This window comes from Anser cygnoides, chromosome 2, assembly GCF_040182565.1.
Source record: "Anser cygnoides isolate HZ-2024a breed goose chromosome 2, Taihu_goose_T2T_genome, whole genome shotgun sequence".
NCBI classification, from domain to species: domain Eukaryota; kingdom Metazoa; phylum Chordata; class Aves; order Anseriformes; family Anatidae; genus Anser; species Anser cygnoides.
In genome coordinates, this window is record NC_089874.1 from 68,686,522 (window position 1) to 68,700,207 (window position 13,686).

General features: G+C 46.5%; 1 protein-coding gene across 4 annotated transcripts; it reads right to left on the minus strand.

The window, feature by feature from the left end:
- Window positions 1-4,880: 4,880 nt before the first annotated feature.
- On the minus strand, window positions 4,881-13,683 carry SLC25A38 (solute carrier family 25 member 38). Of its 4 annotated transcripts, XM_048055737.2 has the most exons (8): window positions 12,518-12,812; window positions 12,215-12,369; window positions 11,874-11,958; window positions 11,170-11,349; window positions 10,537-10,705; window positions 9,746-9,912; window positions 9,274-9,318; window positions 4,881-8,366 (listed from the first exon to the last, which is right to left on the minus strand). In XM_048055737.2, the coding sequence occupies exons 1-7, from the start codon at window positions 12,662-12,664 to the stop codon at window positions 9,283-9,285; spliced, it is 939 nt and encodes a 312-aa protein (XP_047911694.2). In that variant the 5' UTR covers window positions 12,665-12,812; the 3' UTR covers window positions 4,881-8,366; window positions 9,274-9,282. The 4 variants fall into 4 exon arrangements, with proteins under 4 accessions (XP_047911694.2, XP_047911695.1, XP_047911693.2 ...); XM_048055738.2 differs by lacking the exons at window positions 9,274-9,318; window positions 12,518-12,812 and adding an exon at window positions 13,544-13,683 and having other exon boundaries at window positions 12,215-12,336; XM_048055736.2 differs by lacking the exon at window positions 9,274-9,318 and having other exon boundaries at window positions 12,215-12,336.
- Window positions 13,684-13,686: the final 3 nt, after the last annotated feature.

Sequence of the window (13,686 nt, forward strand, 5' to 3'; positions counted from 1 at the left end):
TTCGCACCCTTCTTTCCATTTTTGCTCCCACAGTAATTTTTGTGTTGGCGTTAAAATCATCGCGGCTATCTGATGACAATCGTATGGCACCAACAATTGACCAGTCATAACATTTTCTAACAATGACTGAGTAAATGGTGCGTGTAATCTATATGCAGTCACAGTCTTTCTTAATTCTTTAATTAGGTCCCATTGGAAGGCATTATATTCATTTGGACTGTTGGGCCGCACCGGCACCGGGAAAGCCATTCCCACCGGGTCCCTGTCCTTTGGTGCTTCCTGGCACACCAGCTCCCATCGTTCCCACGGGTCAAAAGCTCGGGCCCCCAGGGAGGCATTATCGGGGGCAGGCAAGGCGGGAGCCGAGGGGGTCAGTGGGGAGGGGCTCTGCGGCGGCGGTCCGCGGCCCTCTTCCTTGTCATCCCCCAGGTCTATCAAATTGCACCGCTCTGGTGACCTTGCAGGCTCTGATCTCAGTTCGGCTGCTTTTATTGCCTGGGCAGTGGCGTTCTGTACTTTCTTTTCTGCCTGCCACGCTCTTAAAGTCTCTGTCACCAGCCGCCACGTAGTCATCACCTCAGCAGCATTAGTATTCCCACTGGATGCTGCTTCCCATATTTTTTCCCCCGCTTGGTCCCAAGTTTTTACATCAAATACTGTAGAAGCCATTGAGGAGAATCCTTGTTTTTGCAAAATTTTCAATCATAGCTTTATCTTAAATGGATCATATTTTACTTCCCTTTCTATTAGGAGTTGCTTTAGTAATTTCACTATAGCCTCTTCTTCTGCCAAAAGGCTAGCTCCCATGATTAATGCCCAGCTGCTCACCTGTCCTTCAGGTGATGTCCGAGGGTTGCGGCTGCAGTCCAGCTGCGTACTTGATTCGTTTGGCTGGGTTCCATTCAGACTCTCGCGCAGCGCTGCTCCGCCCTGATCATGTCGGGGTCACCATTTGAAGGCACACACGACACGGACTCCTGATGGCTCTTCAACACCAGGACCTTTATTGCCATTTTTCACCACTACAAATACTTTCCCCATAGCCCCACATGCTGTCCATGCGCCCGAATCTGTCTTACAGTTGGTTAGAGACCCTCAGACACGCGCCTTGAGCCAGCCAGCAATTGGCCACTGCCCAAAGCTCATCTTTACCACTGTAGCCAATTTACTTTATCTCGTCCTTGCTCAAGTTTTTGGTTCTACCGCTGTTTTCCTCATTATCTCTAACTCAGGGACGTGTGAAATAGCACGAAGCCACCTGTGAATTCCTTTCCAAAACAAAGGAGGGAAACAAAGTTGTTGAAGTGTCTAGAGGGCAAGAGATAGGACCTGAGGGAATGGCACAAAGCTGTGTCAGGGGAAATTCAGACAAGATATTAGGAGAAGGCTCTTCACTAAGAGGGTGTTCAAGCACTGGAACAGGTTCCCCAGGAAAGTAAGTGGTCATGGCACCAAGCCCGCCAGAGTTCAAGAACAGTTTAGACAATGTTCTCAGACATATGGTTTGATTTTTAGGTAATCCTGTGCTGAGCCAGGTGTTGGACTCGATGATCCATGTGGGTCCCATGCAATTCACAGAATCACTCTACGGTTCTGCGTCTGAGGCTGTTTTGGATCATCCAGTCAGTAACAGCAAGGCAGTGACATCTTGGAGAAAGCCCTTTGTAGGACCCCTGTTACGGAGTCCAGGATGCATGAAGGAACACAGAGTGGTCCCTGGGCACAAGGAGCAGCCTTTCTGTCTAGCAAGCAAAATGGCATGTGGGACTGAACCCACAGAAAGTGGCTTTCAGCCTACGGTCATCCTGCAGCAGCAAGGAGTCTTGGAGTAGGCAGGTGTAGGGAAGCATCACAGAGTTACTACCAACCTTTGAGTGGTGCATCAAGAACTTCAAGGAGGTTCCTGGGGTGGCTACAAAGCCGCAGAAAGACTGTCTCCCCGACAGCCAGCCCAGGCTGTGAAAGAAAGCAGCAGCCCTTGCCAGGAGAGGTCTGTGAGCAAGGGGGCTGTAATAGGCCCCCCAGTGGTGGGAAAGCCACTGAGCTGCCGTGCAGACATCTGCTGCCCAAAGAGGTCCTGTGAAGAGTGAATCGACTGCTGCATCTGGACAGAACATGAGAGAGGCTCAGTAAGAAAGACCTTTGGGCAGTATCTTTGCCATGGGACATGCCTGTGGGTGTCATGCAGGGAATGGTGTGGAGTCCATGGAGTTGGATCCTCCAGAAGACAAAAAGGAGAACACAGATACACAGCCACCTCCTGCGAAGCTGTATGCGTCAATGTTGTGTTTGGGATTCCCCCAACAAAGAGAAGTAGGAGCACTACCAAGAGGACTAGGGCTTCTCTGGTGTCTCAGCCTTGGCCCTGTGCCTTGAAAGGGCTCCAGTCCCCTGCCAGAAGGCAGCTGAGGCAGGGTTAGGAAATGTGAAGTGAAGGCATTAACTTACCTGGCCCATGCAAGGCTTCCCTGCAACCTGTAACAGAGTTCCTGAGTTACAGGTGTTGTGTGAGCCCATCTTCCCTGTCCCACACTGTCCCGGTCATCATCAAATCGATAACTGGAACCGATTAACCTTCAGTGAAGAGGATAGAGTTTTGCAACACTGTGCCTGGGATCCCCCTGGCAAAGAGGCATGAACAGTGTGCCACGAGGATGTGGCTTTACAGTGCTTCAGCCCTGCCCCATCAGCACCCTGCAGCTGAGGCAGGGTGAGGAAGAGGGAAATCCTGCAGGTTCGCCAGCTTACAGTCTTCCCATGGTCAATAAAGGATATGATATCTTTCAGATGTTGTGTGAGACCTTTTCCATCTCATGTTGTTCCCCCTGTCCTCGGAGCATGTTTTCTGTACTGAGCCCCTAGGGAGAAGGAAGGGGAGGCCCTTGCTTCCCTTGTGCTGTTGCAGCAGGGAGCGGAAGCAGCTGGTGGAAGGCCACCAAGGTCAGGGTGGCTCTGGAAGTGTTTCTAAAAGTTGTTCTTATTTGAAACAATATATTATCTTCGTTACTCTCACTTCAGATTTGTTTCTGTGACCACACCTTATTACTACTTCTTGGTTTTGCTTATCCTCCTCTAGCAAAGGTGCACAAAACCATGCAGTAGCAGGCTTAGCAGACATTAATACGTGCCGGTTTAGCAGCCTGTCCAGTGTACAGCCCAGCAGGTGAACTACAGGTCGCCCCAGGTACAAGTTTAGTCAAGCAAATGGGACATGACACCACAGTGGGTGAGAATCTGCTACATGATCCTGTCTGCTAGCTTTGCTGCAGCATGGTGGCCCTCAGCCAGAGATACAGCATAGCCTGTTGGTTAATTTGCAACTTTATAGGCATGCACACTATGCACATTTCTCAGGAATACAGTTGATAACCACAGTATCTAATACTGGAGACAGCAGTCTGGTTTTCCAAACAACATGGAATGTAACACTTAAAAGTTACTCCTTAGTATGTGGCTTTTTTTTCTTTTAAAAGTTTGGATAAGATGATGTACGTCCTTGTTGGTGATCCCTTATGTTGGAGGCAGAGCCCTGTGCAGTCTGCTGCATCTCCTGCAGGCCCGATCCCTAGGAAAGAACAGTTCTACTGTGACTGCGTGGCTTTCTTTTGTTCACCTTTGCCAGAGGCGGTCCCACATTTGCCTTTATTCAAAAAATGTTCATCTTTTGTAAGGCTGTTTGTCACTGCACATAGTGCTACTACTCGTATGGAAACTGCCTCTGGAAGCAGCTACAGTTTCTTCACGTGCTGAAAGCTCCGGGGAGCTCTGAGTTTAGTACTTGGCCCACTCAATAGTGGAGGTAGGGTTATTTTTCTAAAGATGCAGTTTTCCCTTGAAGTTTGCAGTTTCAGGAGAGAAAAATGGTTTCACAGTTGAATGATCTTTACTGAAGTTACAACTGGCATCTACTAAATCCAGAGCAGTATCATCTTTGTAAATTCCATCTTCGCTTGTATTTCAAAGGTTTGTTATTTCTTTAATGGTTTGGGGAAACAGACTTCAGCAAATCCTTATTTCCAGTTCTACAAAAGTTCCAGAGGTCTCCTTGTTAACCTTTTTTTACCTGTTTCTTAAGCAGAAGGCAGAACCATAGGTCAATGTTCTATTACAAGAATAGTGACTTTAACGGTTCCTCTTCTATCTTTCCCACCCTCCACAGGGTTAGGGAGCTTGTCCCTTATCTCTCCTCACAGCTGCGGCAGCTGACAGCAGAGTGAACAGAAATGCCTCTACACTGGATGTAGGTCTCCAAGGCAGCAGAAGCTCTGGGGAGCCCTGCATGCAAGAGTTAGTGCAGCCTGCCCGCTACTGCATCCCAGGGCCATGCTTTGGTAAGAGATCAGCAATCAAGTATGCCCTTGCACTATGCCTCACAGTGAAAATGAAGTCACAAGCACAGTTTTTGGTCCTCCGTTGAGATCAGACTGCTGATTAGCAAAGAGCTGGTTTGCAGGAGATTAAAAAGTTAGTTTCTACTCAGAGTACTCAAAACACCACTGTCCTAAAGGCTGATATTTCAACATCTGCTAGTGATATTCACTTCCTATCAGCCTTAACACACAACAGGCAGGCAGAGGAAGCTGTGAGGAAGACAAGAGTCCCCACTGCTGTGTATTTTTTTCCATTTAAGTAATGCAAATTCAGCTTGCATTAGCACAGTCTGTTTATTGTGCCCTAGAGAAAGGGAATACACATGGCCTCATATTAATCTGAACTCACCCAACAATTCTGTTCTCTTGGGAAACTTCTTTTGCTTTATTAGGCTTTTTCCTCCATCCCATCCCTTTGCTTTTTACGTTTTTGTTGTTGTTGTTTTTGTTTTGTTTTGTTGTTGTTAGTGGGTTGTTTTTTTTTTGAAGAAATAGAGGGGATGAAATTGATAATTCTGGCAACCACAGCTTTTAATAGAAATATATACTTTATCACAAACATTTTATGTAGACATACACTCAAAACACTCAAACCTATAAAATGTTCAAAAGCTCCAGTTCTATTTTAAACAGTGCAAGAGGAAAAAAAAAATAAGACCACCACAGGCAGAACAGCAATAACATGAAACAAATAAATAACCAGGCTATTTCTCTTCTGTCTTTACAAGTCAGTTAAATACTGACTGCCTCAACGTGTTAGCCAGTTGCATTCTTATACCACAGTTGCAGGGACAAACAGAGCCAATGCACACTCACTAAGAGTGCATTGCCAGCAACTGAGGTCACCCAGAGAGGGATCTGACTGTGATCCTGCCATAATAGAAAAAGGCTCACACTTTATCACACCACCTTCTCCAAAGCCATCTTAGCTTAGATTTTGAAAATGATTATCTAATGGGATTGTTAGTGCTGAATTGTTGGGGTGATGGAGGTAGGTGATTCAGTACCTGCCTCTGGGACTGTCTCTGGTTTTTGTGTTTAGGTTGTACAGTGACCATTTGTTGTTTATTAGAAGCATACAGTCTCACCAGCAACATAGCTAAACACTCACCATAACTATTGAAAAGTAACTTCAACTAATCAGTTTAGAAACAATGTTGTTTTTTTTTGAAAAAGGAAAACGGTGAAAGATGATAAAGTGAGCTGAGAAAGTCTTGTATCTGCCTGATACAGCTTTCAGATTGTGAAGTAGAAAGAACTTCAAGCTTTCCCTTCCCCTATATGTAAGGGAAGTGACAAAAGAAATAAAAACAAACAAAGCTGTACCACAAAACTCACTATTCCCAGCTTGTGTGAGAGAAGTCTTTGATTTGCAGCACTAAGGGTTGATGAAGCACAGTGCAGTTTAGATTCTCTATTTGTGAAAGTCCAAGGAGCCCCAACTAGTCCACAAGTGAAAGACATACACCTTTTCACTCTACTGCAACAACTAAGAGCCTCCTCATTCTCTATGAAGTGAAGGGAATAGAAGAGCCTTCCAAAAGAAGAAGCTAATACTGCTTTAGGGCAGTAGATTTTAAGACACCAGCAGGTCTGAATAGATTCTTTAGTTCTTCCTTTGTTACTTGACCAGGCAGGAATAGAGGGCATGAAAGCCACCAAAGCCGTCCTGCATTTCAGATTTCTGATGAGGACATTACTTAATACAAGATTTATCATCTGGCACTCTTTGCTCACATGCCTCATTAAGCTTCTATCTGCACAAGCTGCATACTACTTTGCAATTGCTTAATCAGCAACTAAAATATTTGTGAAGCATCTTGCAGGCAACACCATGTGCAGCCCTTGACTGCCACAACCCAAGGTGAACAACAGATCTACCTCATGCACCAGACTGAGAAACCCCAAATAAATTCAGGCTTTGACCCCATGCATAGCAGAATAAAACACTCTGCCAGGTCAGTAATCTAGACTTGGTTCTCCAGCTCTGTCAGCAGTACTCAGGGTAACAAACAGCAACGTGTGCAGTTACCACTGTTTCACGTGCATTTGTGAGTTCAAGTAAGAGGGTAAGAGGGACTGCAAAAAGGGGAACTGCTCTTATTCAGGATTTGGCAAGTGATCCAGCCACTCACCTGACAATCTGCCAGCTTGTCCCCTAAACTTTTCTACGACTTCACTTTCACGTCAATCAAAGCTTCCTGCAGCTGGAATCTGTTGAAGAACATCTTTTACAACCCACATCCCTTCTGTTCTTGTGGTCAGGAGACTGCCAGAGCCGGTGCTGATTATGCAAGTTGCATTTTAAGTATTAAGAACGATAGGTCAAACCAGTTCATACAGCTAAAGTGTGCCACATCTTCATATTTAGAGACACCTACTCTGTTTTTAAAGTGAATTTTAACACCACTAGGTATTTAATAAAAACCAATGGTATGTTTTCTGCAAGGTACGCTACAGAACAAGACACATACTTCCATGCTTAGCTTTGTGACAACACCAGCAAAGCTGCAAGAGTCCCAATTCAGCCAGCCCACAGAGGTACAAGTGAAGAGGGGAGCAGGCTGTACCCAAGATTGGAAAGCACATGCTATTAGGTCTGGAGTAGGAATGAGGGAAGAGGCACAGTTGACGAAAAAAAGCGTATTTGATTTCCAAGCTTAAACTCAGGAATACTGAAACATGAATAGATGAACCTGCTAAGAGAAAACAATCATCTCAGAACCCGGCCAGAGTTTGTGTGGAACATAAACAGAAGTTCCCTACCCAACACTCAGACACCTCAAACTTTGGAGAAAGCTTGCAGAAAAGAACAGCCTTTTCTCTCCCAAACTAAAGATATTCCACATGTAATCAGTAATGGCTTCTGAGAGAAATCTGAAATGTCAGTATCTGTATCTGCTTCCATTATACATTTATGCACTAGGAGCTGTGATCCTAAAAGCTACATCTAAGGACCAGCTCACGCAGAATGTAGATCAGGGATCAAACAAATAATAGGAAGCAAATAAGTCTCTAGTACAACTGGATAAAAAAAATTGAGTATTCCTGATGTAATCAGATCACCAGGAAAAGTGTTTTTCAGGGAACGAGTAGAATTTTGGTAGCAACTAGTACGCTCTCTACTTCTGCTTTGAAGTGTCTTGTGCTTCTTAATTCTAGTGCAAATGCTGCTGTAGCCGCAGAAGCACATTTGAAGTGTTAAGATACTCAGTTACACAGTGGCATATGACACAGCTAGGAGGCTTGAGTTACCTTCTCTGCTATCAAGCACAGTATAAAAATGATGACAGAGCTTTCCTTCAGCACTTCATTCTCTTCCACCCACTCCTGAATTATAAACCTCAAGAGACACATCCAGTCTCCTGACTGGGTTTGCAGTGTTCCCCTGTGAGAACAAAGCATACGAGGAAGATGGTGGATCACAGTGGATCTACAGCAGATGGTGGATCACAGTGGCCTTACTGGCCAGATCAGCAAGGAACAGGCTGGCAGGTTCTGCAATCAGCATTGCCCTTGCTGTTTTCTCCTCAAACACTTCTGTTCAGCAATTTCTCGTTGCATTAAGGTGGTGAGCACAGAGTTATCTTTAAAATAGGCTTCTCTCAGCACAGACACCAGGCTGCGGAAACCCTGCCATTTCCCAAGGAAGTCTGCAAGTACAGTCCTTCTGGAATGCATTGATCAAATGAAGCAAAGATTCAACTCTTCTTTCCCCTACTTGCCAAAAGGCCTAACCCTCTGTCTCAGAAGGACTTTCTTCCTCCCAGCTGAGTAAGGCTTATTCCTCTGTGCAACTGGTAACTTCCCAGTGCCAGCTGATCACAGCAAGCAGGAAAAGGAGTGAAGCTGGTCAGTTTTAGTGCAAGTCAGTCAAGATTTCAAGCCCATTTTTTCCATCATCTGTTCGTATACAGTCCATGCCATTGCTGCCATCAAAGTACGCCTGAGGGCACGGGGCACTCCACCTCGGAAAAAGCCGACCAGCCCAAAGTCCTGCAACAGGAGATAAACAGCAATCCGTTACCATCTGCCTCCAGCATTTTAACTTCTCATCATTTATTACATGGAACAGCCCAGGATGTATTTCAGCTCTGATCCAGATCAGCCTCTGAAAGATCCAGGCTTAAATTGCATTCAACCTTTAGGAAGAACCCATAACACTGTGCACTTGCAGGGCTACTGATCAAGAAGGAAGGGGAAGGGTGTGTTAGGATGACAAACAATAGGGAAAGCCACACTCAAGCCTGAAAAAGAGAAGATGAGGGAGTAACAATTTCAAGCCACTTGAGGAAAGTGACTTGTCCTAGTTTAGAGACCATTCATATTCACAAAAATCATTTAAGACTTAAAACTGAAGTTTATAAGTACTGAAGAAGAAAAAAAATCTGATACAAGGAAAGGAACCATGTACAAAAAAAAAAACCAACATATTCCTGTTTAGGATTAGAGTTCAATATGGAAACAGAGTAAAGCTGCCTTCTGAGGGCAGGAAGGGGAAGGTAGATTTTGAGTACATCTCCATCCCATTCCTTGGATACAGACCTGAATATTTATTTCTCTTTTAGTGTCTTTTAATATTTTATTTCTCTTTTAAGGGAAAAGAATTGTTTTTTCACTGGCTTATATCTGATATTGCCATTTCATGCTACATACTAAAGAAACCCTTTGTCTCACTGTGGTAACTACAGATGTGCCTGCACTGATAAGCCAGAGGTGACGGCAGCTGCAAGCACAGCTCCACCAAGCTTACGTACAGAGCTAAAATGAAATAATCCAAGTGCTTTCCATCACTACCAGTGTAAGAATCAAGGTATAACAGACAGAACTTAAGTGAAATCATTCACTAGTTGGAAACATGAAGCAAGTTTGTGTGGAGAGATGCTTGCTGCAATACGCCCACCTTTGTGCTCTAAGCTTGCTCTCCAATTCCCCATTTTCTGTAATTCTGTGGAAAAAAAAGATAATGGACTAGGGAATGGCAAGAATAATCAGGGAGCAAGTTTACAGCCTTGTAATCCATCCAAGAAGAGCAAAAAAATATCTGAATACCTCACTAATTACAAGGGAAACCAAGGAATAACGGACTGAAGCCTTTGACTGCTTTCAAGCCATCAAAAACATTACTTCTCCAGTTACTTTCCTGAGCAGCCCATAAGCCAGTGACAAGAAATTCAGCCTCAGTCTCCTGCAGCGTGTTCTATCTCATCTTCTGAAAATGCTCATGCTAATTAGCCTGATTGTAAGAACTCAATGAGTAGTCACATTTGTTCACCTACTTTAAAAGGCAACAACTTTCTTAGCATGGCTGTGCTTCAGGCAAGTAAGTGAGAAGCGAGGCTGCAATTGCACTAGCTACAAGGGGTTCATCTCACCTTGTAGATGAAGGCAATGGCCTGGCTCGTCCTGCAGTACTTTTCAGGGGACAGCTGCATGTGTGTTTTGATGACATCAGCAGGCTGTGTTGCCAGTGAAGCCAAGATTCCCGCAAAGATCCCACAGCCAAAATTCATCAAGGGCATGAGCACTGGATCCAGATAGTCTGCAGCAGAGCAAAGGCAACTCACTCAGATACAAAACAGGCTAAGTTGCATTACAAACTGAAAAGCTACTGAATGATGGTATCAATGGCAGAGTCCAAGAGAAGACAAAATCCACGCAGGGCAGAGAAGACCTTGGAAGGAAACGTAGCAACAAGTTAAAGATAACACTGCACAAAGAGCTCACTGCTGAGGAACTGAATTTAATTGGAGCTCAGATAAGGAAAAGATGTGTAAGTCTTATCCCAGCCAGTCTTGTCCCAGCCAGTTCTAACACCAGAGAAACCCCAGTTTAGTGGGAACTAATCAGTATACAAGACAACCAACAGGATAAAACACTGCTGAACACATCCTCTCAGTTCTTCACTAACCCACTTATGCATCATTTACTTATATTAAGCATCAGTCTTCATAATCAATTAATTTGGGGTCAATTTCCATTTCTACACTGACCTGAGCTATAGGTCTACAGTTCTCTTTAAGTAAAAGGCAAACATCTCACCTGAAGTCCTACAAGAGACTAATTTAGCTGCTGAGGTTGAGTGCAATAGGCAGAGAAGGGAATCATAGGGCAAGATGCAAGAAAAGTAGTATCTTCTGTTACAACCTCCAAAGTTCAGCCTTACCCTGAGGTGTGAGTTTTTTGGTCTGTGTGTAGAACATCAGGTAAATCCCAGAGAATGGTGCATCCCGCAGCAGCGTTGCGGTGAGCCCACTGAACATGCCACGAGCCCCTTCTGTCTGATAAATATTCTTCAGAGCTCCGTATACACTCCTATAGCCAAATCTTCCACTCTGCAGAGGCAAATAAAATTTTGTCATTCACATGCCAGGAACAGGCTGAGGAGCTCTGTTCTCAGCCTGAGGTAACCATGTTCAAACCAACAATGCTACGTGCTTCATGTAATACCTAAGATGGCAGTAGAGAGGATAGCCCAAGGCAAAAACTTCATTCCACCTGCCCCTGCTTTTAAAAGAGTCTTTCAAGAAGGTAACCTGAAAAGGGCCCTACAATTCCAAAGACATTGCATGCAAACAGAACTTCAAAATCTCAGGGTGAATTCTGTTTCATCTTACACTTCTTGCCTAAACACCAGTCGTATGACTTGGCACAATGTGTGAACCAGGATGAACTCGGGACTAAATCTCTAGCTGTATCTGAGGACCAGCAACCTTCTCCAGATACAAGAATTTCTTTGTCATCATGAGGAAGGGGTGTGATATTATTAACAAGGAATGAATTAGAAAGTCATACTAACCTCATACCGGGTCTTCACTATAGTTACTGGCAACATGCAAATCCCTGATATTGCACGTGCAGTGGCACCCAGAAAGACAGACTCCAGGGCTGTGGGTGAACGGTCCACTAGAAGATTTTGCTTCATTGTGTACAAAGTGCTGAAGTAAATCCCAACCCCAGGAATGCATCTTGCAAAAGACTGCAAAGAAACAGTAGCAAAGTAAGACAGAAAAAGCACACGTAAGACAAAATGTACTACAGAACATTTCAGGAGCTATTAAATGTGATAGGAAGCTTTATGAAAAAAAAAATCACTACAAGATCACTAAAGCTAAGAAAAGAACACAAAGAAAAGTAATTAATGCCACTGAGAGGTAAGAGATTCAACTGATGCCAGGATTTAACACATTCCTCATCTGCAATTTTCTAGGAACAAGGTATTCTAAAGCAAAATGAGGTTAGTGCACTCGCCACACCATGTTTACAAAGTTATTCAAGCATTCAGCTGCTCAGCCTTGCAAATCAACAATGGCTGCTAGGACCAAACCAGTGGAACTCACAACATTAACCATTAACTCCTTAAAATGGGATTTAACTATCTACCTATTACATGATTTCACTTAAATTGTACAAGAGCTAGCCACTTAAATCCGGTCCTTGGTTATTAATAAATGGTAGGTCTATTTATGTATTTTTGAGATGAGGGTTAAAACAGCCACTTACTGGCGAGACACCTTTCCAGAGCCCCAGAAGACTCTCGGTCCGAACCACCCTAAAAAGCAGCATTACCATGCCAACACGGCCGGACCTGAAAGGAAGATAAGACAAGAACTGCAGCGAGGACCTGCTTCTGCCCTCCAGCAGACGCACGCCAGACCACCCTACTTGTATCTCCAAGCATTACTGCAGCACCTCAGACCTACAGACTTCTTGGTCACTCCTTCCAGACCCCACCCTATCCCAGAAGGACCCTCAGTCCCTGAAGGACACCCCCGAGCACCAAGCCCCGGCCGGGCTGGGGCACGGCCCCCACCTCCCGGCCTCCGCCCCCCCGGGCCCCTTACCCGCCCGCGGGGGGCTGCAGGATCTGCAGGCGGGTCTTCAGCAGGTCGAGGGGCTGAAAGAGAAGCGTGGAGCAGGTCCCGCTGATGGAGCCGCAGACGAAGGCCTTCAGGACGGGATGCATCTGGAGGAGGAGGGGAGGCGGCCGGTTAACTTCCTGTCAAGAGGGAATTGCAGCAGCGGCCACGTCGCGACGCGAAGTCCCCGCCGGTCTCCCATCCACAGAGAGCCGCGCGGGGCCCCTCCTTAGCTTCGCGAGCGAACCCAACACACCGGACCTCGCCGGGCCGGACGCGCGTCATTACCTCTGCCTCTCGCCCCGGCATCCCAGGGCCACTCCGCAACCAGTGAGCGCGACGGGCAAGAGTGACGCACCAGGCGCACCCCCGCCGCGGGCCAATCCCAGCCAAGGCGCGGGGCGCGCGGCCGGGCAAGTGCGGCTGCGCGGCCATTAACCTCTGGCGTGCCGGGCGGAGGGGGCGCCGTGCTGCGGGGGCGCGCTTGTTGTGACACGTGATGTGCCTGCCTGGGTTCGCTCTTGTCGTGACACGTGACCTGCTTGAGTGGCTGCGCGCTTTGCGGCCCGGCCTTGGCGCAAAAATGTGGAAATGCGAAAAGCACGGGGCGTGTGTTTAAGTCGGTGGCTGGGATCTGGTTTTGTCCCCATTTCCTGGCTTTCTGGTACCCAGCCAACGTGCTGTGGCAAACACAGACTCACAGAATTGTTATCCCCCTACACCAGTATCACCTACTGAACCGTGTCCCTAAGCACCACATCTAACCTTTCCTTGAACACCCCCAGGGACAGTGACGCCACCACCTCCCTGGGCAACCTTTTCCAATGCCTGACTACTCTTCCTAAGAAATTTCTCCCCATTTCCAACCTAAACCTCCCCTGCAGCAAAATATTTGGCCCAGCGGGCTCTGCAAGGCACGGGTCCTGGGAAATTGAGCGATTACGAAGCGTTGCTTTCATTTCTTCCCCCCCCCACACTCCCTCCCGCTGGACGTCCTGTTCTGGTGGCACCTGAAGACACTATAATCCCCCACCACTGGAGCACCCAAGCAGCGGGACACCAACATGAGCCTCAGCTCTTGGGAGCCGAAGGCTTTCAAGAAGTTGAGGAGCTGAAGGTGGCTGCAGAGCCAGCTGTTCCTTTTCCACAAAGCAGAAGGAGACGTGGCCAAAGGCTGTTGGCTTTCAGCCTGCAGCCCCTGCGTATCGCCAGCTGATTGCGGTGGTGTGCCCCAGGGTGGTTCAGGCTGTGCAGCTCTGAATGTCTTTCAGATGAACCTGGGAGTCCCGTGCCAACATGCAGCCCATAGTCTACCCTGTGGAGGCTCCAAATGGCTCCCAGCTGTCCTGAATCATCCAAAGACCCTCAAAGGCTCAGGAGATGCCCCCAGGTGGCTTGCAGGTGGTACAAAGCTCAACCTTCACGTTCCTCTTCAGCTGCCAGGCCTCTCCAGCTCC

Coding starts and splice junctions, on each gene's coding strand:
- SLC25A38 (XM_048055735.2), bottom strand. CDS start 12,664: ATGGCCGCGCAGCCGCACTTGCCCGGCCGCGCGCCCCGCGCCTTGGCT. Junction 11,350..11,873: donor TCTGGAAAGGTGTCTCGCCA/GTAAGTGGCTGT, acceptor GTTTCTTTGCAG/TCTTTTGCAAGATGCATTCC. Junction 8,367..9,745: donor CCATTGCCTTCATCTACAAG/GTGAGATGAACC, acceptor CTCCTGTTGCAG/GACTTTGGGCTGGTCGGCTT.